The sequence below is a fragment of the Oreochromis aureus genome, linkage group 16 (genome assembly GCF_013358895.1).
Source record: "Oreochromis aureus strain Israel breed Guangdong linkage group 16, ZZ_aureus, whole genome shotgun sequence".
Classification (NCBI taxonomy): Eukaryota; Metazoa; Chordata; class Actinopteri; order Cichliformes; family Cichlidae; genus Oreochromis; species Oreochromis aureus.
Genome location: NC_052957.1, coordinates 34,451,292 through 34,478,791, shown reverse-complemented (window position 1 = coordinate 34,478,791; position 27,500 = coordinate 34,451,292). Strand labels below are relative to the sequence as shown.

The following is a 27,500-nucleotide window of genomic DNA, read 5'->3' as shown; positions in this document are numbered from 1 at the left end:
GGAACTTCATCCGACAGCGACCACCTCCTCCCTCTGATCAGTAAGCACCTGGAGCAGAAAGAAGCCTTCCTCAAGGTGATTTCATGTCTCACTGTCTAAAAGAACACAGCAGGCTGCTGAGCGTTCCATGTTTTGTTTGATAAATAATGTCTGCAGATGATGTCAGCATATTCTACACAGCTAATAACATATATATATATTTAAAAAAATTCCCACTTGCATTGCGGGCATCTTAGTCCTTCAAGCTAGTGTCCTCTACCAGAGGCCTGGGAGCTCGAGGGTCCTGGAGGGTCTCTTCCTAGGACTGTGCTCTTCATCACAGAGATCTCACATGTTGCTCCTGGGATCTGCTGGAGCCACTCGCCTAGCCTGATGGTCACTGCCCCAAGTGCTCTGATTAGCACAGGGACCACTGTTGCCTTCATCCTCCACATCTTCTCCAGCTTCTCATGTTCCTTCTTCCTGCTATAGCTTCCACTTGGTATAGCTACATCTATCACTACGGCCGTCTCCTGCTGCTTTTCTACCACCACTATGTCCGGTTGGTTAGCCACCACCATTTCGTCCGTCTGCATCTGGAAGTCCCACAGGATCTTAGCTCGGTTGTTCTCCACCACGCCTTGGGGGCGTCTCCCATTTTGACCTCAGGACTTATACTCGGCACAGATGTTCCTGTACACTATCCCGGCCACTTGGTTATGGCGCTCCATGTATGCCCTGCCTGCTAGCATCTTGCACCCTGCTGTTATGTGCTGGATTGTCTCAGCAGCATCTTTGAACCTGGGGTCTTCCCTGCAGACCCAGCCTCTGTGGATCTTGGTGTTTTCTGGTGTTCATGCCCAGAAAGGGCGTGTCAGGGACATTATCTGGTCTGATCATCTGAATGTCTCTGACAGCTTTGAGCACTTATTAGCAAACACTTGATCTCACATGTAAAGGCTACATAGACATGTCATAGACAAGCAGCATGTTTACTGATGTTGGTGTATTACAGGCGTGCACTCTGGCCCGGAGGAATGCAGAAGTATTTCTGAAATACATTCACAGAAACAATGTGAGCATGCCTGGAGCTGCCAGTCACACCAGGGGACCTGAGCAACAGGTTAAAGGTCAGTGCTACTGATGCAGCGTGTGTGTGTATTGCCTCCAGTCAGCTGTAGTAGGTCATAATGTCCATGATAGGCGAGTTTGAAGGTTGTGTAGCAGTTAGAACTCTGTGATTATTGTACCTGATCTGTGTTTGTGTGTGCAGCCATTCTGAACGAGCTGCTGCAGAGAGAGAACCGAGTCCTCCACTTCTGGACCTTAAAGAAACGACGGCTGGACCAGTGTCAGCAGTATCTGGTGTTTGAACGCAGTGCCAAACAGGTCAGTGTGTGAAGTCCAAAGAACGACCGCTGGCTGGAGCTTCAGCTTTGACATGTGGCTCATTGTAACACTTGGTAACACTTGATAGTAATCTTTTTTAATAAATAGTAAATTGATAGTTATTTGCAGTAATGAAACAATAAAATGAATAAAAGGTTAATACTGGGTTTGTAAACACTGGATGATTATTACAACGTTGCACAGATTTGTAAATGATGAGAGTTTGCAGCGCACCTGTAAACACTGTTTGGATTAAGAACCAGAACCAACAAGGTGATAAAAATCATGCAACTCTGTTAAATTAAAAATACATCATTTCATAATTCATGACTTTTTCAAAAATGTGTTTGTTCATTGGGAATTTTGGATGTTTGAAAAAGCAAACAACCACCTGTACTTAGAATGACAACCCTGTACAGTTCTAACACTATAGTCCGCGTTGCCTAGCAACACTTATTGTTTGCACACATTTTGGCTGTTTTAGACGTAATTGTTAAGATGTGTTGGCATTGAGACGGGCTACAGTGGGCAGGCAGCTGCCTGTGCAGAGCAGCGAGGGACCGTAGCTGCACAGAGAGTCCAGAACTACTGTGAGCAAATAAAGCAGGAAATGTGAAGCAGTGCAGCAGAGTCAGATGGGCTCAGGCCTGCAGACAGTCCAGAGCAGTGTGGACAGGAGAGGATAATAATACATTTATTTTATTTAAAAGCACCTTTCAAGACACCCAAGGACACGTCACAATAAAACACATAATAGAACAATGACAACGAAGAACAATAAAAAACAAAAAAGCAGAAGATAAAATTAACAAACGATAAGTTCACAGTGAATACGCAGATTTGAACAGATGAGCTGAGATTTACACTGGGAGAGAACCAGTGTTTCTTATATCTGGGGGTAGAGAGCTCCACAGCCTGGGAGCAGAGCAGCTGAAAGCTCTGCTTCCCATGGTGCTGAGGCGGGAAGAAGGCACAGAAAGCTGGATAGAAGAAGAAGATTGAAGTGAGTGGGCAGAAAAGGCAGTGCTTAACAGGTCAGAGAGGTAAGGAGGAGCAAGGTTATGAATGGCCTTGAAGGTGAGCAGAAGAAGTTTGTATATTATCCGGATTTTCACAGGGAGCCAGTGAAGTTCCTGAAGAACAGGGTGATGTGCTGGTAGGAGGGGTTCTGGTGATAATGCGAGCAGCAGAGTTCTGAACCAGATGAAGCTGATGGAGGGATTTATGGGGGAGACCATGCAAGAGAGGATTACAACAGTCAAGGCGGGAGGTAAAGAGACTGTGGACAAGAATGGACGTAGACTGGGTGGAAAGAAAAGGACTATCTGTTAATGCTGCGTAGATGGAAACAGGCAGAACGGGTGAGATTATTGATGGGAGATTTAAAGTATAGTGAACTGTCAAGGCTCTTAACCTGAGGAGAAGGGAAAACTGTGGAGTTAGTGACAAATGGTTCGCCTTCAGTAGGTTGGTTGTGCCAATAAGGAGGATTTCAGTTTTATCCTCATTGAGTTTTAGAAAATTAAGCCTGGTGCTGTGGATGCTGTGCTAGAGTTTTACTGATGTATAACAACTTATGTTGTTGTAGCTGAAACTGTGAGATCAGTTTCAAATTGTCGGCAATAACAGTGAGTCTCTTTTTTATACCTCCCGTATTTCAGCATAACTAATACCGCACATTAGCCAAATAATGTTCTTCTATAATCAGTTATTTCGATGAGGTAGCTGTTGTATCGTGTGTTGTGCATTTTAACTGGACGATCTGTAATGCAGTGATTTATGTCATCTGTCAAATCTTAGTTCAAAATTATCTTAGAAATTACATGAAAATTAAGCGTTTTTTCAAGAAGTAACTTGTTTGCTGTTACTGCTGTTGTGGAGGATCGACGCCCTCTGGTGGTTCTAGGAGGTTTTGCATTGGCATTTATGGTGAGGGGGGTGGCAGTGGTGGAAAGTCCTAAAGAGTCTGAAGCAGGAAATCACAGTTTGTGTCCTGTTTCTCTCACATTCTAGTTTTGTTTTCTCGTTTGTTTACCTTGGCTTTCAGGTTTAGGCACCATGTCTATGGTTAGCTGTAGGAGCAGATCAGGATTTGGGTAAGGGTTTCTGTTTGTTTGTTTCATTCTTTGGTTTTCAGGGCTACAGTGTGGTGTGAGACTCTCAATACTGCATCACAAGATAGAAGCTAAAGGAAACCTTGTGCAAGTCAAACATTTTTATGTCACAAAAACGACCAACATAAATTAAAATGTTGCTAATGGTTTATAAAGATCACTGAAGGTAAAACAGCAGTCTGTTAAAGTTTCAAGAACTTTCAATTCACTCTTTTTAAAAACTGGTTAGTATAAAGTGTTACCACAGGAGCACAGTTAACACAAAGGGGCAGGGCCAACTCTGTGTGTGGTGTTTTTGTATTGTTGTGTGCAGGCATTGGATTGGATCCAGGAGACAGGTGAGGTTTACCTGGCCACGCACACGTCACCCGGTGACAGCAGTGAGGAAACACAGCAGCTTCTCAATGACTACCATCACTTCAGACTTTGTGCCAAAGTATGTCCTGTGTGTGTGTGTGTGTCAATGTCTTTTGTGTGTGGTTAGTATAAAGTGTTAACAGGGACAGATGTTCACCCTCCGCACATTTACACTCTGATTTGTATTTGAACTTTAAATGAGACGTCTGCTCCTTCACTACCAGTCAAAGTTTGAACACGCCTTCTCATTTAATGGTTTTTCTTTATTTTTACTACTTTCTACCTCGTAGATACAAAATGACGTCATCAAATATATGAAGCAAGAGTTTCTTTCCTTCTTAATGACGTTGGGACCATCAGTTGTGCAGTGTCAGGTTGTGTGTGTGTGCTGACAGTGTGTTGACAACTGCTAGAATTCATATTATGGCAAGAACCAATCAGCTCAGTAAAGAGAACTTTAGCCCATCATTACTTTAAGAACTGAAGGTCAGTCAGTCTGGAACATTGGTAAAATTTAATGAATGTGTCTCCATTTTTACAGTTGCAAAACCATCAAGCACTACGATGAAACTGTCTCAAATGAAGACCAGGAGTCCCTCTGCTGCTGAGGATAAATACATCAGTTGTCACCAGCCTCAGAAATCACAAGTTAACAGCAGCTCAGAGCAGAGCCCAGATAAATGCCACACAGAGCTCCAGTAGCAGACACATCTCTACATGTTCAGAGGAGACTGTGTGAATCAGGCCTTTATGGTAAATGGCCTGTATTTATATAGCTTTTTACTAACCCTAAGGACCCCAAAGCGCTTTACATCTCCAGATCCATCCATTCACACTCTGGTGATGGCAAGCCACATTGTAGCCACAGCCACCCCATCACTGACAGATGAAACTGCCTCACATGAAGACCAAGCCACTCTGCTGCTCTGACCACCACCAGTAGGTCAACGGCCTCAAAATCTTGCCCAAGGACACAGAGCGATTGAGACTGTCCAAGCTGGGGCTCCAGTACCTGCAACCTTCCAATTACAAGAGGCTCCTCTTGAGCCACGATCGCCTTTATGGTCAAATAGCTGCTAAGAAACCACGACTGAGGAAAAGCAACAAGCAGAGAGATTTGTTTGGGCCAAGAAACACAAGGAATGGGCTGTGTGAGGGCTCTGTGACCAAGAAGGAGAGTGATGGAGTGCAGCACCAGATGGCCTGGCCTCCACAGTCACCTGACCTAAACCTATTAGAGATGGTTTGGGATGTGATGGAGCGCAGAGTGAAGGCAAAAGGACCAACAAGTGCTCAGCATCTCTGGGAACTCCTTCAAGACTGTTGGAAACCATTTCAGGTGACGACCTCACGAAGCTCATGGAGAGAATGAGCGGTTCAGGAACCAAAGCAAAGGGTGGATGTTACGAAGAATCTAAAGTATGAAACATGTTTTGAGATATTTCTCACTTTTTGTTTACGACGTAGCTTCATATGTGTTCATTACCTTCAGTGAGAATCTACAATGTAAATAGTCATGAAAATAAAGAAAAACATTAAAGGAGAAGGTGTGTCTTTACTAGTATTAAAGTTATGGTTGCATCAATTCTTTTGTAATCTTCTACTATTTCACACATGGGAATCTTACAGCAGAGCGGTGAGGGCAAAATGCATGTAAGTGGCCTTTATTTAGTCTTTCTCCAAAATGTAGGGTCAGGGTTCAAAGTTAGTGCTGGGTCATCGATTCCTCAGACCTCACAGGTTTCAAGCGGTTGGGGGATGATTATAATCAATCCTCAAAATGTAGAAAGTGCAAAATCAGGAAAAAATATTCCAGAATCTGAAAATAGCTGATTAATAGTGATTAATAGTAATATGAGAGGATGAGTAAACTGTTAATGCTTCTAACAAGATTAAAACAGAAGCCAAACACTCAGACTGAGCAGTATTTCCTGGTCAAACATGGAAAATGTTACAGTTACTGATAAATGCAGATACTCAGCAAATAGAACTGAACACCTGCAGTGAATCATCTCCAACGTGACAGAAGAGAAGCAGCACTCCATTATCTGGAGACGTGCTACACCCACTGGTTTGATCTTTGTGCAGAAGGATGTATACTACAGTCATAATGAGCCTTCACAGAGTTGGACACCTACCTGACAACCAATACGAGATATTCTGCAATTCAAAGATGTACTTACAAATATCCCACATTTCCATGGTGTTAATGTATTTCACAAAGGGCCACGTAGGGATGCTGAACATCAGCGACTCCTCAGCTTCTGTAATTTGTGTGTCTGACAACATCCTGCAGCAAACCAAGGAGAAGGTGAAGCTGCTGATCCAGCTGGCAGACAGTCTGGTGGAGAAGGGGCATGCCCACGTGCTGGAGCTGAAGCGCTGGGTGAGCACGGTGGACCGCAGGTACCGTGACTTCTCTGCACGGATGGGCAAATACCAGGAGAGCCTGGAGAGGAGCCTGGGAATGAGCTCTGAGGTGAAAACAGTAACACACACTTGTGTCAGTGCAGTCCCAGAAACATCTTCTGATTACTGGCACAAATGATGTTCTCTGTGCAGGACAACAAAGACCTGGAACTGGACACCATCCCTGCCAGCCTAACAGATGACCCGGAGGTCAAACTGCGTGACCCCAACCATGAGATCAACGAGGAGAAGAGGAAGTCTGCGAGGAAGAAAGAGTGAGTTTGGAAAGAAAGGAGGACAGAGTGAGAGAGAATACAAGTATCCTTAATGTCACCATCATGTGTCACTACAATAGTTACAGTCACTCACATCCACTCCACAGACGAGATCTCCTCTGCTCCATCCTGTACAGGTCGCGAGTGTGAAAACAACAGAATTCACACACAAAGTCATGAAATATACACACTTTGTGAAGATTGCTTTCTTCAGATTTGCTGGTGGTATTACTGGGGACTGTAGTAAGTCAGTGATTTCAGCTATCTTCTGTTAGAGTGGCTGCTGTCTGTGGAACCGTCACATGTTAGCTAAACCAAAGTCTAAAAGTGTTAACCTCAAACAAGCGGGGTGAAAAAATTCAAACAGTGACAAAAATGTGACCCTGCAGATGGCTGCACACTGACGTCCACGTGAATGTATCCTTCCAGCTGTGCTCCTTTCAAACAGTCATTCTGTCTTTATGTGACGTGTTTATGCAGATCAGTCTTTTTGGTTTGTGTTTGCATTTTAGTCTAAAGTCTTTTCCTATCTCAGGTTCATCATGGCAGAGCTCTTACAGACAGAGAAGACCTACGTCAGAGACCTTCAGGAGTGTTTAGAGGTGAGAACAACGGGAGCGAGTTTGTTTTTTGGACCTTAGTATGTTTGTGCTGACTGCTCTGTGTGCCCGTCAGACGTACCTGTGGGAGATGACCAACGGTGTAGAGGAGATTCCACCTGGCATTGCTAACAAAGAGCACATCATTTTTGGTAACATGCAGGAGATATATGACTTCCACAGCAAGTGAGTGACGTTTAGATTGGGTCTGCAGCTGAATGTGCTGTCTGTGTGTGTGTTCAGTTGAGCTCTGAACCCTGTTAATATACTGTGTGTGTTTGGGGTTCATGGATGGTCCACACACTCCCCAACTTTCCACGACAAACTCATTTGTGTCTCATCTCTTTGTGGTACCTGCACAAACCCACGTAATAGTTCATTAAGCAGTAACGCTTTAAACTCATTCACAGCATTTAGAGGTTTCACATATATCACCATTCTAAACAATTTAATATCTGTATTATTTTAAAATCTTGAGTAATTTACAGTAAAAATATACAGTCTGTTTGTTTGTGTCTTTGCAGTATTTTCCTAAAGGAGCTGGTAAACTATGAGCAGCTTCCAGAGGACGTGGGTCACTGCTTTGTCACCTGGGTGAGAGTCACAGTGGAAACACGGGAGTCCTGCTCAGAAAGCTTCCTAGTTTCATAAGTAGCTCCTAGTGACGACATTTTAAGTGTTATTTTAGGTTGGGGCTAAATTCAAAGAGCAGGTTAGCCATTAAACTTCCTCTTTTCTTAAATAAATCTCCTAAAAGCTGTCAGCAGAATATGAAGAAAGGACAGCTGTGAAACCTTTGTGATGAAAAGACTGAGCCTGTATTGTTGTGTAATACTGCAACAAAACACAAGATGGCGCTGTGATCAGCAAGTTAGCGTATCTGTTTTGGTAGGTGAGGAGCTCGTACGACTGCTGCTTCTCAGCCCACAGTGAGGCTTCGGTCTGTTCACATGAAGCACTCCTAGTATTGCTCACAGTGTAAGCAAATGAATCTTCACCCAAACTGTGCTCGAGGTCATGGTGGTCAGTTACAGGCACCTCCATTTTCACAGGAACAGCTGCGGTCCTCAGATTTGATGGAGCTGTGACTCTGCAGTTCACCAGGAACACAACAAGCATGAAAAAAGATAAAAATGCAACATGAAAAACACTGGCTGCAGTTCTGCAGGAACTGAAGATCAACAAGCCATATGAACAAAAAGTATAAAAGCCTGCACTGTCCTGCAGTGAAGACTCTTATCTGTTTAACCTTCATCAGCAAAGTGTGCACACACAGTATCAGCTGTTTTATTCTATTACGGTTATTCTTGGGGCATTTTTATGCCGTTGTTGGATCGTTGAGCCGTGATGAAAGACAGGAAAGTGGGGAGACAGAGGGGAAAGACAAAGGACTGCAGGTGTGACTCAAACCTGCACTGTGGCCACGCGGCACACGGTCGCCCACTGAGCTGAACTGGTGTCCCAGGTAGCTGTAAGTGTAAGCATGGTGGACGTGAATCAGGACATAAAGCTGTCTCCTCTCCTGTTTTCCAGGCTGATAAGTTCCACATATATGTGGATTACTGCAAGAACAAACCAGACTCCAGCCAGCTGATCCTGGAGCATGCAGGCACCTTCTTTGATGTGATCTGTTTAACCTTCATCAAACAATTATTTTGATGTCGACACACAGTATCAGCTGTTTCAGATCATCTAAAACGTAGCAGCATCTGCTCTTATATAACTATCATTAGCTTACAACTTTAAGTGTTTAAGGTATTTTTAAAAATGAAGACAAGATGATAGTTTATTAAATTTAAATGAAATTTGCAGATTGTTTTGGTGGAGTTTAATAAACGAGAAAGACTGCTCCTTGCTATCTAAAAGGGGAGGACACCGGACTGCAGCATGTGACTCAAATCCTGCACTGCTGTGTAAAAACTATAACTTTCAGCCAAACCGATTTACTCATGAACAAATAAAATACTGAAAAAAGCCAAACTGTTATCTAAGCTGAACTGGTGTCCCAGTCCGTAGTTCTCACCGGCTCTAGTGAGCCTTGCCCCGGCTAGCATGGTGGGGTAACGTGAATCAGCGACTTGATAAACTGAGCAGATATTTGAGGTTTACACAGCTACATTCTCGCCTGAAAATATGTTAAACGTTTATATTGTGACCCAGAAAGAATAATAACAGTAACATTAAAACTAACTAGCTGCCGCCATTGTTGGAAACTGAGCTGAGCTGCGCTATGAATTCTGGGACAGTTTCTTCTTCTTCGGGGTTTAACGGCAGCTGGCATCCTTGTACATGCAGTGCTGCCATCTTCTGTTTCAGTCCGAACAAAATCCAGACTTATTCCAGCATCTTTTGGGATCTGACAAAGCTGGAAACACGCGGCACCTTCTTTGATGTGAGTATGTGTGTCCCGACCAATCATTTTCTTTTGATTGACATTTGATTGTTCTGGGTAAAAAATATAAACTCATGTTGCATCTGATGTGAAGAGCACATTAAGAGGAAGTTGGTAAAGCTGAGAAAAAAATCACACAACAGCTGACATTTTGAGTCATTATAAAAGTGGCTGTGTTTCCCATGTCTGTGTCTATGAGCAGTACAAAAGCCAAGTGACATCCATCTAATGTTAATGTAGTGAAAATGTTTAGCAGCTTAACTGGCAGCATTTCAGTCATTTGTAAAACAGTACTGTCAGGTCTTCAGGCAGCTCTGTACTAAAAATGCAAAAATCAGACAGAAATATCAGCAGCTTTTCTGCTCAGACGGACTGAAAGTGGAAAATTGTTAAAATAATTACATAATTAAAGTATGTACGTGTGTTAGTGTGTAACTTCATATTTATTAAGGTAACATCGTTCTTATATTTGATATATGTTAAACTGGCTTCGATGCAGGCCGCTGAGTTAGTTCTTAGTTACTGAACAGCTTGTGAAAACATACAGCAGCTGACTGCAGCTTCAAACACTCGAGCTGATGAAGAGAGGGGGAAGCTTGATACTGTTTCAACTTTTTGCTGCTATCACTTTATGTATGAACGAGTCAAATTTGTCAGTTCCATTTGCAAATGCTTGTTTAGCATTTTTACAGCATTAGCTGGCGTGTTCTGGGCTCCTTTAAAATCGGGCCACCAATCATCCTCTTTTTTTGCACTTGTTGACTCGTAAAAGTCTGTGTGACATTTTTTATTTCCCCATTCATTAACCGCCCTGAGAAGGCTCCGCTTAAATATGTCAAAGTTTTCTTTAAGTAAACAGTATTAATAAAGTTTTTCATGAATGGTCACAGTTTTTTAACCCCATTCAAAGCACACATCCTCCTTCAGTGTACCTGACGCAGTTACTTTTTATACTTTTTATATAAACACACACTCGGTGTGTGACATTCAGTGTGCCGCGTTCATTTGTCGAGCACATGTGGAAGATAAATAGACTCGGTGTCATGCTGTGATTTCTCCCTGTAGGCACACACATTGTGTAATTGCTCCTCTGTCAGCAGATGGTGCTGTTGGACTGACGTTTCTGTTTCCACCATTACAAGCGTTGGACATTTAATATGTATACACATTTCTGCTGTGTGCACGTGCAGGAGATTCAGCAGAGACGAGGACTGGCTAACTCAATCTCCTCCTACCTCATCAAACCAGTCCAGAGGATCACCAAGTACCAACTACTGCTAAAGGTGAACATACAGCAACACACACAGAAATAACTCAACCATTAAAAAACAGAAACAGTGTGGGTGCACTGAGTGGGAACTACTAGAACGTGTGGTTTAAATGGTCCAAATATTTATAGATCAGACAAACGATCCCCTTTCATCAGTTTTAACATCTCGTCCTGTCCTCCTGCAGGAGTTATTGTCCTGCTGTGAGGAGGGAAAGGGAGAGATCAAAGACGGTTTGGAGGTGATGCTCAGCGTTCCTAAGAGAGCAAACGACGCCATGCATCTCGCCATGTTAGAGGGTAAGATACCGTCCTCGCCGCACTTCCTCCTAGCACTGATGTGAAACAGGGTTATTCATGCTTGGCTCTTCTGTAGGCTTTGAGGAGAACCTGGAGGTGCAGGGTGAGCTGATCTTGCAGGACAGTTTTCAGGTTTGGGATCCGCGCTCGCTCATCAGGAAGGGTAGGGACCGGCACCTCTTCCTGTTTGAGTTCTCTTTGGTCTTTAGCAAAGAGATCAAAGACTCAGCTGGCAGAACCAAGTACCAGTACAAGAACAGACTACTGGTGAGCGGGTGGTTTCAGCCATGACTGATGTTCTCACTGTGTTTGTGTCCATTTGCTTTAACTGTACCCTCTTCCTTACTCTTCCCGCAGACGTCAGAGTTGGGGGTGACTGAGCACATTGAGGGTGACCCATGTAAATTTGCTGTGTGGGCTGGAAGAACCCCATCCTCTGATAATAAAACTGTGCTGAAAGTATGTGAAATTAAATGTAAACGAAAGTCTGGGCTCTCTGCTTTCATCAGCTGTGATATTAAAACGGTGACTTCTCCAGGCATCCAGTATGGAAGCTAAACAAGACTGGATTAAGAACATCAGGGAGGTGATCCAGGAGAGGATGACTCACCTGAAGGGGGCGCTTAAGGAGCCGCTTCACCTGCCTAAAACACCAGCACTGACCAAACCCAGGAATAATGCTAAAAGGTGAAGAAACACATACTTGTATTACTGTAGTACTTGGAAAACACACACATTGATGGATTCACTGTGACAGAAACACAAGAGTGGGCACAAAGGGAGCGGTAGGAATGTCCTGTTATTACCGTCACAGATATGTGGAAGACTAAAGCTGCTGAAAAATACAGAAATAAGCAGCGTTTATTTTAACCACTGAACGTGATGACTTAGTGTTAACCTCACAGCAAGAATATCATGGGTTTGTGTGGAGTTTGCATTATGTGTGGGCGTACTCCGGCTTGTACCTGCAGTCCAAACACATGCAGTTTGTGGGGTTAGGCCGTAAACTGGCCCTAGGTGTTCCTCGCATCTTGCCCTGTGGAAGCTGAGATAGGCTCCAGGCCCCCTGACCCTTTACTGGATAAGCAGGAGGAAATGAATGGGTTCTAATTTACATGATGAATGTGACGTGAATGAAGATCAGTGTTTGTATTCATGTCCAGTTGTATTGATCCAATTACAGGTTTCAGCAAAACAACAGTTATTTTAAAGGCTGCCACAGACATAAAGTCCTGTAAATGTCCCACGTGTGCATTTGCTGGATGTGCCTGCAGAAAAGAGTAAACTGGTTACTACCTAGATTAGAATGCAAACCAGAAGGATATACAGAGGAGATGGAATGATATGAAATGTGTAATAAATGATTGTTAACCTCATCAGTAAGACCATTCACATTTACACCTTGGCATTCATCCTGGTTGTGCTGCGTGTTTTTGCAGGGAGGGAGGTGAAGACGGAGACAGTCAGGGAGACGGCAGCAGCCAACCAGACACCATCTCAATTGCATCCAGGACATCCCAGAACACTGTAGACAGTGACAAGGTAGGAAACAACCTGACTGAGCATTTGATACTGACGAGCTGATGACCCACAGCTGTATCAGCGCTACAGGGTTTCCTGTGCAGCTTAAATGAGCAGCAGCAGGGGCCGGGCATGCTTCTGCAGCTGGCAGTAAGGCAGTCTGCCAGTTCTTGGATACATTCAGAGCCATCACTGTTTGGAGTGGGAATGTGTTCAGTTCACACATGTGAATGAGAAGTCATCAACAATGCTGCCAGAAAAACAATCAGTTGTGAAAGCCCTTTTCAGGTTGTGTGCAGGCACCTGCACGGACACCTACCAGGCAGCCTCTGACATCAAAGTAAGACCATTTGTGTTGTTGCTTTAACTGTATGAAGGTGCAGCCATAACTGGAAGGAATCCAGGTCTTATCTTATCGCTGTTTTTTGCATTCTTATGTTTAACTTGTTAGTTACACGGAGTCCATAGTCACAAACATTCAGACGCACACTGAGGATTTCTAGGACGGACTCTTGGCTTCAGACTGTTTTTACTCTGTGCACTGATGATATCACATTCGCTGCAGCTCATTTCTAAAGTTTTGTATGTCCGGCTCTTATGGTTGTGGGCTATAATTAAGCACAGGAACACATGGTCAACCGCACAGTTTGATGATAAAGTCTCATTTCCATCTGTGTCAGTCGCAGCAGGAGGTGGAGGTATGTAGACAAGGAATCACTTTGACAAGTAGGGTGTGTTCTTACACGTTCACTGCCACAAACAACTTTGACCTCTTGAGCCTTTCCTCTGCTATGAGTTCTCCATTGAGAGCTTTTTAGTCAGGACTTTGTCTTTATCCTAAAGGCAGTTTGTTGTGTTTTTTCCTTTTTAAAAAATGTTTCAGGATGTTTAGGATCAGCTCCTTATATGAGGAAGCTCAGTGAATATGAGCAAATAATCAAAAGCGCATAAACGTAGACATTTTAATGAGTTTCTTGTATTGGCTGTTTGTCAGCTGCTTGGATTTGACCAGTTCTATCACATATATTCACACTGCTACGCACACACACACACACACACACACACACACACACACACACACACACACACACACACACACACACACACACACACACACACACACACACTTGCACACATGGAAAACCTGACACAGATGTCAGTCATGGCCTCCTGCTGTAGAGTTACATAGTGTGTCCTTTTCACAATGCAGCCCTCACGCCTACACGCTGGCTCGCCTCTAAATGTCAGCAGTAAACACAGAATCAGACCAGACTCAACGTCTCACTTTTGTCTCGGTTTGGCTGAAACATGCGTCCATACTGTGCATGTATACAGCATAAATACCACAGGCAGCTATGCTCTGACCCTGCATGTGTTTTTTACATGTGTGTGCACCCCACCTCTTTCTGTCCAATGAAAACATCATAATGAATTTTTCCAGTCCTTTCTGAGTGTGGGTGTGTTGTTGCTCTGCTCTGGTTTATTGTTTCTAGGATTTAGAAAACTCCAGCTTGCCTATTTTTGGAACCTCCTCTGCTGTTTTCCCCCCAAAAACCCTCAGAAGTAAAGAAGCTTTTGTCCTGCAGTTTGCTTTATATACTTCACACACAACAGCTTCAACTGTGAGATTCGCATGTTTTTATTTCTGGTTTCTGAGTCTTTAAATTGAGCTCTTTTGTAATAAGATAGTAAAATAGGGACTGTGCTGTGAGTTTTCATGCTAATGATGCTAATGTCCTTTGCTTAGAGCTGTTTGTCTTTTCTTCCAGTACATGATTGTCGTTGCTGGACGAGTATTTTCCCCAGAAGCACAGTGAAACATTGCTTTTTTGCTCATGTGTCAAGGCTGATGCTGTAATCATTCGTTGTGTTCCCATGGCTCTGCTGACCCTCAGGGATTTATTATCATACAAGTGCACCAATCCCTCGTGTATCTTGGAGACAACTTTATTAAATCAATGATCTGAGCAGACATGTTTGTTCAGTACAGCAGTCGTTCGTAATGTGTACTTATTGGTTCTCTCAACTTCTACATCAGCAATCTGAAACGCTAAAAGCTTCTCAAATCACCAGGTTACTGTTTTTTTTCATTACTTCATAGTCAATATGTAAAATGTGACTGAATTCATTAGAAAAGGTGCAGCTTCTTAGAATCTGTCACTCAGGCAGGCAGTTTTTTTAATATTCAGTCAATCATGCAAGGAAGAGCATGCAAGTGCAAGTGAACGACTGTAAGCAAGAAGTAGTGTCCCTAGCATGAGTCTGTCCATTACTCAGCACAGTTTCTGCCACCTACTGACCAAAGTCAAAATTGCGCCATTTACAAACCGATATCGCACTCTGTGTCAGTGTTTGCAACCACTGTGCTGTGAGAAATGATCAGGTGTGCCGTGGAAGAATATCTGGTTCCACCTGATTAGTGCTTTAAGCCAGCGGTCCCCAACCCCCGGGCCTCGGACCGGTACCGGTCCGTGAGTCGTTTGGTACCGGGCCGCGAGAGTTGAGGCTGAGGTGTGAAATGTATGGTTTTCAGGGTTTTTATCATTTTTATCGTTAACTCGGTTTTCCTGGGTCTTTTCACTTGTGTTATGAATAAATCTTCTTTTTTTCGGTACCGGTACTGGTTTTATTTTGTTGTATTTATCCGCGACACCTTAAAGGCCGGTCCGTGAAAATATTGTCAGGCATAAACCGGTCCGTGAGGCAAAAAAGGTTGGGGACCGCTGCTTTAAGCGACCGGCGTGAGTAACGGGAAGAACAATTACATTCTCTTCCACTAGAGCAGGGGTCCCCAATCCCAGTCCGCAAGGGCCGGTGTCCTGCAGGTTTTAGATCTCACCCTGAGTCAACACACCTGAATCACATGATTAGTTCATTACCAGGCCTCTGGAGAACTTCAAGACATGTTGAGAAGGTAATTTATCCATTTAAATCAGCTGTGATGGATCAGTACACATCTAAAACCTGCAGGGACACCGCCCTCTACTGGGATTAACCCCTGCACTGGGTTGTACAACTACCTGCTCTAATTAAATGGGTTGCGAACTGCCAGTAAAACAGAAGAAGACACAGAAGAAATTACATAATAGTCACTCTGCAAGTGAGACAATGCAGCAGTTATAGCAATAGATAAATATCTGAAAAGATAAAGTGTTCAGTCTGACCTGGGTCCTGGAGAAAACTCAACCCAGATGAAGGCCCTAGCATGAGTTGTGGTCAGAAGAAAGCAAAAAAGGTAACTGGGAACAAACCGAGCCAATTCTGCTATACCTGGTGCGCAGGGAAAAATTATCAATATGCTTTTTGGGACATTTTTGTTTGGTGGTGTGCCGTGTGAATTTTCCATGTGCCGTGGCTCTAAAAGGTTGGGAAACACTGCTCTGTGTAGAGGGTTGTAAACTCTACCGTGTGGTGTCGGATTTTCACTCTCAACCTGACTGATTGTTGGCAGTCAGCAGCTGTGTGCAGTCTGTAAACGGTTCAGCAAACTGTCAGAGACATTTTTAAGTTAATTGATTTTGGCATGTAAGGTCATCAGTCTTGGCCGATGCACTTACATGCAAGTGTCTGAGAGTTAACAGCTTGTGTGATCGGCGGCTCACAGGAACACAGCTTCAAGCACAGCTTAATAGTGGTCGTAATAAGCAAGTCTCAGTTTCAGCTGTGAAGAGAAGACTTCAAACTGCAGGTTTGACAGGACGAGCTGCAGCAAGAAAGCCAGACGTCAGAGACAAAGAGGCTTGTTTGTCTGGGCCATGAAACACCAACACTGGACTACTGAAGACTGGAAGAAGGTTTTATGGACTGATGAATCAAAATGAAATCCTCACACAGGATCTTTATATGCCGTCGAGAAGGTGAAAGGACGGTTCCACAGTGTGTGGCATCAACTGTCAAACATGGAGGAGGAAGTGTGATGGTCTGGGGCTGTTTTGCTGGATCCAGGGTCGGTGACTGAACCAACATAGATACCACAGCACCATGTAGCACCATGCAGTACTCTCTGGTATGCACCTAGTTGGTCAGGGGTTCATCCTACAGCAAGATAATGACCCAAAACATAAGTCCAAGTTCTGCCAGAACTACCTCAGGAAAAAAGAGCAAGATGGTGAGCTTGCAGACATGGAGTGTCCAGCACAGTCTCCAGACTTAAACCCCATCGAGCTGGTTTGGGCTGAACTGGACAGAAGAGTGGAAGCAAACCAACCTACAAGGTCCACATTTATGGGAACTTCTGCTACAGATATGGGAGAATATTTGATTTCTATCGTAGAGAGAATGCCACGGCTGTGTTCAGCTGTTATATCTGTCAAAGGTGCTACTCTGATGACTCAAAAGGTTAGAATACATTTTGGTCTATAAACTGATTCCATAATTTCTTTTTTAACTAGAGTTGCTTATTTGTACAATGCTTTCATTTCAGAGTGCAATGAGACATTAAACTGCATAATATTCAGTAAAAAACTGAAAACACTGGGGTGTTCCAAACCTTTTGATGGTAGTGTGATTAAACTAAGCCTCCATTTTTGTGTCCATCTTAAAATGACGTCAGCGTCTTTTATGGGAAGATTTCACTAGCTGGGCCCACGTCCTCAGTTCAGGTTTGACAGCGTTTTAGTAGGTAAAGGTGGATGGCTTTGACATGAATTGAGCTGCGGTTTGGGGAAGGCCCCGAATGGGACTGGCGACGGCTCCCGGGCCGGGCAGATCCCCGTGTACTAAATAGAAGTGAAGAAGTTAAAGAATTGAAAACAAGGAGGGAGGGGCACATAAACGAGAATGAACAGCTTGCAGAACTGGGGAACCTATATAGATGACAACCGGAAGGAGCGTGTTTGGAGGCGTGGTCCTGCTCCTGAAATTCCGATACATAATCTCCAATTAACTTCAGGTGTAGTGATGAGTTATGAGTCACTGCTATTTTGATTTTGATTTGTAAAGCTCACTTCAATCAGACAGACGAGGGTACAGGACATGTGAAAGCCTCGCCCAAGCACAGGGATGCCAGGCTGCTCACGGTTGTAAAAGTGCTAGAACAATTCCATATAAGTATATAACAGTACTGAAAGGGACCAAAAAGAGGGAGCCTATTTCTCCTATACTGGCTTCTTTCACTGGCTCCCTGTTAAATCCGTAAATGATTTAAAATCCGACATGTCCAAGGTCTTGAATGATCAGGCCCATGTTATCTTAAAGACCTCATATTACCACAATAGAGCACCTCATTCTCACACTGTCGATGTATTTGTGGTTCCTGGAGTAGCAGAGCCTTCAGCTTTCAGACTCTTGTGTGGAACCAGCTAACAGTCTTGTTTTGGGACACAGACACGATCTCTACTTTAAGATTAGGCTTCAAACTTTCCTTTTTGATAAATCATATAGTGAGTGCCTGATCAGGTGAGCTCCTGGAAGGTGGGCCTGTCAGGATTCTCTTAGGACAGCTTTTCCATGTGGCTCCTTATTGTTCCTTTGACACCTACACCATGGGTCTGTCACTCCCAACTCATCACACATGGAAGCTTGTAAGGGATTGCTCTGTCATATTTATATTGTTTGTTTGTTTTAAATGAAGACTTAATGCTGAGCAAAGGCAGCCCAAACCACAGTTTAACACAGCCATCTGTCTTTGTTGGTTAAACACAGCCTCACCTGTTTGATATGATGGGTATCATGACAGTTTAACTTTCTCTGTTAAGCTTGGATTTCTTCTTCTGTGGCTCATTTAAAAAGGGACTTCTCATGGGTCCAAGCGACCTCCTGTAAAGGTATTGGCCGCATCGTTTAGTTCTAACTGTCAGTGTCACAAATCTAAGGTTGCAAAATGTAGGTTTGCAAACAATAGTCATAATTATTTTTTTCCTTTTATCCATAAATTGAGCTGATTTTTTTCTAACATTGATTGATTTTGTTGTGAAACGGTCATTTTATTCATTTTAACTTGGTTATCTAAGTTACATGTATCTAGTTTGATTAAGCGAGGTCATCTCTGTAATCAGATCTCTAACATCGTGGTATATAAGTCAGTCTCTTGAGTCTTTGTTTCTTTGATATAGTGAGTCACTGTGGGTTTAGTCTGTGTTATTTAAAGCATTGTCCCAGTGGTTGCTGACTTGGTCTTCCCTGCTCCACTGGTCCTACCCTGTAAGTCAGAGCATAGATACTGTTTTTATCCTGAACTTTTACTTTAAGTGAAAATTGTTCTCATTTCTAAGCCAGGCACAGCAATGCTTACTCACAGTCTGCACATGCAGAGATGAATATATCTTTGGACTTTATGGACTCATCAGCGTACATAAAATCCACTGACAGAACAACATCCCACATGACCCACCTGATGCCGGGAGATTTGACCTGGGGTGGGTTATCATTGGAAGTGTACGCCTTGGCAGTGCACACGAACCAATCAGTGCCTTCTACACAAACACCTGAGAACAGAATCACCCTCCTCTCTTTCATCCATGTGTGCTGTCCACAGGTGTATAACATCAACGGCATGCAGACTGCTTCTGCTTCATTCTTTCTTTGTGCGTCGCTCTCAGGAGCTCAGTGAATTCCAGTGTGGTACCCTGCTAGGATGCAACCTGTGCAACAAGCTTACTAAATATTCCACAGTTAACTGTAAGTGGTATTATAACAAAGTGGAATGGACTGAGAATGACACCATCTCAACCACAAAATGTTTGGCTGTGTAAAATCATGGTCAGTGGGCAGTGAGGTGCATAGTGCTCAGAGATCTCCGACTTTCTGCAGACTCGTAACCTTCAGAGAAGCTTGAGAGCGGTGTGTAGAGAGCTCCATGGACTGGGTCTCTGTGGCTGAGCAGCTGCATCCAACATTTCCATACCAACTATCAGATGCAGTGATCTAATAATGATAATAATACATTTTATTTAAGAAAGCGCCTTTCAAAACACTCAAGGACACTGTACACAAGCAATAAGAACAACAAACATAACAATTTACAAAATAATGAGGATAAAACGTTGAACAAATAAATAAATTAAAGTAGCAGGATGGAAAAGTTTCTGTGGAATAGGTTAATGTGAACAGGTGAGTTTTGAGTCTGGACTTAAAAAGAGGGAGGGAAGTGATGTTTCTTATCTCAGGAGGAAGGGAGTTCCAAAGACGGGGGCAGAGCAGCAGAAAGCCCTGCACCCCACGGTGACCAGCTGGGGGGAGGAACGGAAAGAGAAAGAGAGGAGGAGGATCTGAGACACCGAGAAGGAACGGTGATCTGAACCAGGTCAGACAGGTATGAAGGCGAGAGATGATGGGTAGCCTTGAATGTGTACAAAAGTATCTTGAAATTGATGCAGTATTTAACCGGAAGCCAGTGAAGCTGCTGCAGAGCAGGGGTGATGTGGTGCATAGAAGGGGTCCTGGTGATGATACGAGAAAAAGCACACCAGCACTATGCTTGGCCCTCAGTTACACTGAAAGGAACTCTTACAATTCAATTCAGACAGTTTGATGCTCCAGCTTTGGGAGAAGTGTTTGGGAATGCCCCTTCCTGTCCCAGCATGACTCTGCACCAGTGCACAAAGTCCATGAAGACACTCACTGGTATCAAAATCCTTCTAGACACGTCTTGAAATGCTTCTGGACTATTTTAATATATAATCAAAATCTAAAATTGTAAATGTATAAAATGTCTATAAAAGTTGGACTATATCACTTGGTAAGGATGTCCTTCCTCACCAGCAGCTGTTTACACATGTTCTCATGAATCGAATGCATTCACTGTCACATTCAGACTGAAGCCTCACAGCAGCCATCTGCTGATCATATGACTGTGGTGTCACACACTCATCTGCATGTGCTCTCTAACCACTCCCCACACACGCTCGCTGGCACACACACACACGTGTGCATGCACGGGCACACACACATGCACTACAAGTCCTACAACTGACTATTTTACTGCTGCACTAGATTGCAGGAAGTGGAGAAATGTTAACGCAGTGACACACACACACACACACACACACACACACACACACACACACACACAGCTGAGTGGCATTCCCATCAAACACAAAGCTATGGCTGTTTAGAGAGAGAGAGAGGGCGTGTTCACAGACACAAGTGAGTGAGTTGTTGAAGACGGTGAGAGAGACAGAGTCAGAGGGAGACACACGAGCAGAGGTCGACATGCCAAAGTGGATGAACTTTAAACTCTTCAAAGACAGCAGCAGAGTGAGTACAAAGAGCCGGACGATGTTCTGATAATTATCCTGGTCAGAGTGAACACTGTGATCATCCCCCGCTGTCTGCTGCTGTACGGTCACACTGTGTGTAGCTCTGGCAGGTTCTGCTCAAGTGTTTGTTAACTTTGTACGATCTGAGTCGGGATGCAGTGAACTACAGTGCAGACTGGTTAGGGTCGTTTTCTGTGTGCAGAGCTGGTTTTGTTGTTTTTTTTCCACCTGCATGTTTTTGATGCAGGTGGAAACACTGGAGGAAAAGCTGCTGTGAACAGTTTGTACTGCTGTGGGGAGCATTGATGGTATAGACTGTATATAAATGATGGACAAAGCCACGATGATGTCACTGAAGCTTTTATCAGTGCTTATTAGCAGACTGCTAATAAGGGCAGTACAACTGCTAATAAGCCTGAGAGGACTAGATCACTGACTCCGGTTAGCCGAAACACAACTAGCAGTGTGTGTGTCTGTCGATAAACTGGCCTACATCAATAATGGTAACAATTCTTCTTCTTCTATTACTAATATTGTTATCATCTCATTAATAGTATCCACATGGATTAGTTACAGTTATGACATTTTAACATGGGGCTCTATGGAGAGTGGCACTTCGGCAGTGACTTCTTTTCCAGCTTGTGAAAAACGTCTTCTTGAGGAGATTAATGTCCCTTTCAAACATTAATCTGTTCTGACTTTAGTGTCAGTAGAATCAAGTGTTAAATTCTGTCTGTTCTTCCTTCATTATTGTAGTGTGGACATGCAGTGTGCCATTTCAAAGTCCTGCAGCTTGAATGTGTAGCAGATACCCAGAGTTGCTGGTTCAGATGGTGACCCAGACCCTGCTCACTTTCACTTAGTGTTGTAAAGGTTCACTGCAGAAGCGAATATGTGTAAGAAGGGAGATTAATGGTTAAACAGGGTGTGTGAGTGTTTGTGCAGCAGGCTGACGGGGAGGAAATGGACCATTAGCTGCTACATAGAGACAGGATAAATAAAAAAGTGAGCGTCCAGACTGAATGAAGCAAGACTGATTGGGAGTGCAGACCAGTGGCTCAGAATAAACAGTGTAAACACACTTGTGGGCTCAGTGCCTTATTTAACTCTACATCTGTGCTAAGCTGTTGTTTAGAGAGGGAAGAAATGACTATTTTAACGTCCTGACTCAGTGCGCTGCTACACTCGGTCATGCTGATGTTTTTTCCTCACTGCACAGTGCTGGAACAGTAAATAACAGGCGAGGTTTGGTATGAACTTTGGTTTCAGAGTCATGGTTCAGCACAGCAACGAAAACCAAAGAAATGCATAAAAAGCATTTTTGTTTTCTTTTCTTTTTTGGAAATATGAAGACGGCGTGTGGGAGCCAGGACGGGGATAAAAACGTCTCTTCTCACAGCTCAACTTTTTAGACTGATTTTCCTGTTTGTTTACAGCTACCAGTACAATGGTTGACTGGTCCTGCTGGTTTCAGTGATGCGGTTCTGCTTCCACAACACCAACTTGGCCAGTTGGAGATTTCAGTGGTGATTTGAGTGGGCGTCTAATGTGTGTTTGTTTAAACTGTGTCTGGTCATAACAAAACGAGCCAATCAGACTGTTTCATCTGCTTTAAGTAAGCAACCGTCCCAGCCTCGGGATGGCACGTCAAGAGAACGTCCCCCGCCCGACTTGTCACTTTGTGGTTCAGCCCATACAATTTGTCTCTGGTCATTATTCAAACTGTGTCAAGAAGGCAAACAAGCAGACAATAATTGGCAGGGCATGCTAGCAAGTGTGGTAATTATGTTTGAATCTTATCCTGTTACCAGCCCAGTTTGAAGTGTTTAATCAATCTAACCATCCAGAGGACACAAAGTTGCCTCCACCTTGCTCCTTGGACAGTTTTGCCTGTGAAATGTTCCTCCTCCATCAGGCTTCTCTCTTGCCATAGTTCCACCCCGATGCAAACTTGGTTCCTTATATAAAGAAAATCAGCACGTACCAGGATGCAGATTGCAAATAATGTGCACACATCCAATGTAATTTGTAGCTCTAAATCACAACAGCAGCTGCCTCGCGGTGCTGGTATGCACATTTCAGGAACAGTGTAGTATTCTGTATATGTATATTAAACACTTCTGTGAATATATTAGTGTTTTACGCACATTTCATGGAATGGCAATGACAGTGATAATAATAGTTGCTTTGTCTGTTTCCATGAAATTGCATCGCCTCTGGACTTTTATTTAATTTTCCATTCAGCACAGATCAGTGTGACGCTTACAGAAGACTGATAACAAATCTATGAGAAATGAAGGGTCACTTCAATCAAGTAGGTAACTCTTGGAGCAGCTGTTTCAGCACCGACTTACTCCCCATATAAAGATGGAAAGATGACTGAATAGATTTCCAGATTGTCAGTGTATGAGGACAAATTACCAGAAGAGTGCACCCTGATGTTCAGACCTCAGCCTTGGATGTATACATGCCTGTTCAGAGCTTTGCTGACATAGAAGTGCACTTGCTGCCATGCAGTCTGGCACTCTGGATTTCCCACAGCTTCCACTCCTGGAACAAACTGTGTGTAGTGAAGGAGTGTGTCTTAGCTAGGCGTGTGTCTGAAATGCATATATCTGCAGGCTGCTGCTCAAACACAGTGTTGCACAAGTGTGTTTGGATCAGCTGAGTTTGCTCAGTGTCGTACAAATGAGCAGCAGATTCTGTCTCAGCAGCTCCAGCTTGACTGCTCGGTGCTGCAGTCGGAGGATGTTTCAGTAAATGTTGCTAATATGTTGCATATGAGGTTCATAAGTGATTCCTTGGAGATGGGATTAGTGGTCCCTGACAGTCCAGAATCTCTCCCATATATTAGATGTCAGTGTCACTCTTCTTGGTCAGTTCTCATCAGGACCTGGAAGCTGCTGCAGCACTGAAACCTTTACAGAAACTTACTTCTGAGTGAATTCAAGTCATATGATCTCAGAAACAGCAGCCTGCTTTTTAAAAAAATGATTTATTGTTTTTAACAGTGATTATTTTCTGCTTTAGAAAATAACTTCAATCCACTGTGGTTGTTTAACAGAGATTCGCTTGATGGCCTGAAAAAGTTATTTTCTAGAATGAAAAAAGACAAAAACGACTGCTTATATGCGCAGGGCTGTTTTCAGAAGGGGAAACCCAGATTTGATCAGTGCTGACCAAATACCAGGACGACTCCTGGGACAGTCGGCACTTTGGTGAACGAGCAGCGGTGGAGGGACCAGGACCATGGTGTGTTCAGTGTTTCGGACTGATTCGATTATAAAGGGAACCAATCTTCATTTCTACCTCTAAGATATTTTTGTTTATTTGTTTTATTAACAGCACATTTAGTCCTAAATGTCTTATAGAGAATGAGAATTTCAGCAACTCTGTTGTGCTTAAAGTAGAAAGGTATCTGTGAAGGACTCAGCAGCTGCCTCCTCTCATGTTTGACTCCTGCTCAGCTGCTGACGATGGAGGACTTTTCTGCACGCAGGATATTTTCATCTACCGCTGACGTAAAAAAGAAAGTCTTCAGTGTCCTGATGAATGTGGTGAAAGTTTCCTGTTTACACACAACAGGTTCCATTTGTTTTGCTCTTCGCTTTAACGCCGTCTTCCTTTTCTTGAACATATGATCATCACAAGCTGGCGCGTGCGTGCATGTGCGTATTCAGTGCACAGAGAGAGGTCATATGACAGATGGCATCAGCGATGAAGGCACACGCTAAAACACAGACTTTTTTCATTGCTGCTACTGGATGAGAACACTAAATTGTTAGTATTTGATGATGTTTATATATATAGTTTGTGTTCTCAGACAGATGTCTGTTTTACTTATAAGATTGAGAGTAAAACCGAGGAAAAGCTGCAGCACTGTGAGAAATGAAATAAATCATTTATTTCACGCGTTTTTCACACACGCATGACAGAGGAACAAATTTAAAGACTTTAAGTTGATATTAAATGTGCAAAACAAAGTGATGCAAAAGCATCTTTTTTATTTCTAACATATAAAATCTCCAGTTCCTGCTGGTCTTTGATTAAACTCAGTTGTAAACCTCTACCTTCACACTTCCAGCATGCCACTATGTGACAAGTGACAGGCTGGAGCAAATAAAATAAGCAAATAACTGAACCGAAACAAAAAACCAAGGAGCAGAAGAGTCCAGAACACAGGAAAACACATCAAGAAAGGAAACAAACTAAGCTCAACAAGAGTCCACAAACAGACCAAAAACACAAGAACACAGGTCAACACAAAACAAGGCTATTCATGAATCCACAGTAAAGTCAGATCGACCCGAGGTTGACAACACAAGGACCAAGACAGTTCAGGGGCCGCCGTGTGTACATGGCAATGGTGGCGACGGGCAAACAGTTCAGGAGGCCTACCACTCGGAAGGCAGTGGCGGCCACTGAGCAGATCCGGAGGTCGGCCGCGATGCCAGCAGCGGCGATGATCTCTCCGGAGGCCGGCCTCGACGGCCATAACGTCCCAACCAGAGGCCTGATGACGGTGCGGCAACCGCAGGGCCAGACGTAGACGCGAGGCAGGGCCAGACAAAGGCGGCTGAAGCCGGACCAGGCGTGATGAAGACACGGAGGCCGGACCAGACGTGGATGTGTGTGTGTGTGTGATGCTGTGATGTGCAGGAGATGTGCTGCAGGAGATGATGCTGCATCTGTGCTGCAGGAGATGATGCTATAATGATGCTGCACCTGCAGGAGATGATGTTAGGAGATGATGCTGCAGGAGATGATGCTGCAGGAGATGATGCAGAAGTCGCGGGGATAGTTGCAGGTAGGCTAAATCCCGGACTGTCAGCTGACATGAGGATGTGCTGGCTGGGTCCTCCAGGACCCTCAGCTAACGAGTGTGGTGCTGGGTGGGCTCTCGGACCTGCCAGCAGACGTGGCGTACCCGCCAGCAGACGTGGCCTGAGGCTGGGCGGGCCCTTGGAACCTCCAGCAGACGTGGCCTGAGGCTGGACGGGCTCTCGGAACCTCCAGCTGACGACACTTGAGGCTGGACGGGCGACTCCGGCCCCAGCTGACGACACTTGAGGCTGGACGGGCGACTCCGGCCCCAGCTGACGCGACACTTGAGGCTGGACGAATATTGTAAAGATTTCAATGAAGACGACACTAAGCTGGATGGGCGACTCGGGCCCTCCAGCAGAGTGGCAGGATGCTGTCTGGGTTCACCTGAACCCCAGCTAACGAAACTTTAGGGCTGGCTGGGCTCTCCCGAACCCCAGCAGACAAAAGTTGGACGGGCTCCTCGGGCCCTCCAGCTGACGTGTGGCATGAGGCTGGACGGGCCCCTCGGACCCTTTGCCTGAGGCTGGACGCGGCTCCTCGGCCCTCAGCTGACGAAACTGAGGCTGGACGGGCTCGGGGCCTCCAGCTGAAAAACCTGAGGCTGGACGGGCTCGGGGCCCTCCAGCTGACGAACTGAGGCTGGACGGGCTCTCGGGCCTCCAGCGGAGAAGGCAGTGGCGGCGTGGGAAAACGCAGGGTGCTGGATGAGCTCATCCGAGCTTCCAGCAAGTGTTGATGTTTAAGAGCCAGGGGTATTGGGACCCCTGGCTGAATGTTAAGCGGACCAGAAGACTGGGCTTACGGGAGCTGGGCTACTAAGGGTGGTGATGAGAGGGAGCCGGTGGTTGCATAGCTGTGCTATCTGAAAGTCTGAACTGGCACAGGGACTGAGCTCCACAGGGGACTGAGCTAGGGACTGGGCTACCAACAGAGCGAATGACTGAGCAAGGGACTGTAATACATGTTGTAGAGGCTGTTGTGGCGATGGCAATTGTGACGGAGGCTGAGCTAACTCTTCTGAGCCTTCTGAACATGAAGAATATGACCTCGCTTGAGCTTACAGGGGATACAGATTTATCTGCGAGACAGGAGCCGCTCCCACCCGGGAGTGGGTACAGGTGTAGGAGGAAGCTGAGTGACGGCTGCCCTCACCCTAGTAGGGCCGGAACAGGCACCGGCAATGGCTGAGCAGCTGCTGCCCCACCCGAGGAGCTGGTACGGGTGCAGGGACCGACAGAGCCTCAGCCGGCCGGGAAGCCGAGTAGGGACCAGCTGGACCTCAGCTTTCTCCACCCGAGGGACTGAAACGGTGCAGAGAAAAGCCGGGCCCGAGCTGCCCTGGGAGAAGAAACACAGGTAGACGGAGAATTATGCTCAGAAAAACAGTCTTTGCTTGGGCAGGCTCAAACGGAATCTCCACCGGTCCACAAAAACAGACCTATCCAAAATAAATTCTGCCTCTTTCCCACAATGTTTTACAGTCTTTCTAGGTCTGGTACTGATAGAGTTCACGGTTTCAAAAACATTGCCATGTCCCAGCTCAGAGGGAGCAGAGCAGAAAAGTTCTCCCAGTCTATGTCATCGTCCAGCAGGGACACATCGACAGGATCAGGAGTGAGTCTGTTGTTTTAATGCCCAAAGAAGCGGGAGAAAAATAATCATTGTAACTCACCACCGGAGTTGCGTAACACTGTCCAGTTTATGGCGGCGCTTTCCTTCGCAAGAAAACAGCTGAGCCTCCGGCATGCAGAACGACAACGCCGAGGCTGGAGCATGGGCATCTGAAGAGACGCGAGAATTCCCACCTGAAGCGGCCGCGGCTTGGGTGCAGCCGTGGGGGCTTTAGCTCCGGGACCACCGAAGCCAGCCGAGT

The 27,500-nt window shown here is 44.7% G+C and overlaps 1 protein-coding gene across 3 annotated transcripts in view; it reads left to right on the top strand.

Moving 5' to 3' along the window:
• kalrna (kalirin RhoGEF kinase a) overlaps window positions 1-27,500 on the top strand; it is a 156,895-nt gene that overhangs the window by 81,475 nt on the left and 47,920 nt on the right. For all 3 annotated transcript variants that reach the window (XM_039599862.1, XM_039599861.1, XM_039599860.1), the window contains exons 23-38: window positions 1-75; window positions 995-1,109; window positions 1,253-1,368; window positions 3,796-3,918; window positions 6,136-6,318; window positions 6,402-6,523; window positions 7,059-7,125; window positions 7,199-7,308; window positions 7,647-7,716; window positions 8,656-8,745; window positions 10,705-10,797; window positions 10,970-11,081; window positions 11,158-11,348; window positions 11,439-11,540; window positions 11,620-11,768; window positions 12,521-12,623. The exon at window positions 1-75 is cut by the window's left edge and continues 75 nt beyond it. In XM_039599862.1, the coding sequence (XP_039455796.1) occupies window positions 1-75; window positions 995-1,109; window positions 1,253-1,368; window positions 3,796-3,918; window positions 6,136-6,318; window positions 6,402-6,523; window positions 7,059-7,125; window positions 7,199-7,308; window positions 7,647-7,716; window positions 8,656-8,745; window positions 10,705-10,797; window positions 10,970-11,081; window positions 11,158-11,348; window positions 11,439-11,540; window positions 11,620-11,768; window positions 12,521-12,623 (1,821 nt within the window). The remainder of the gene's footprint in view (window positions 76-994; window positions 1,110-1,252; window positions 1,369-3,795; window positions 3,919-6,135; window positions 6,319-6,401; window positions 6,524-7,058; window positions 7,126-7,198; window positions 7,309-7,646; window positions 7,717-8,655; window positions 8,746-10,704; window positions 10,798-10,969; window positions 11,082-11,157; window positions 11,349-11,438; window positions 11,541-11,619; window positions 11,769-12,520; window positions 12,624-27,500) is intronic.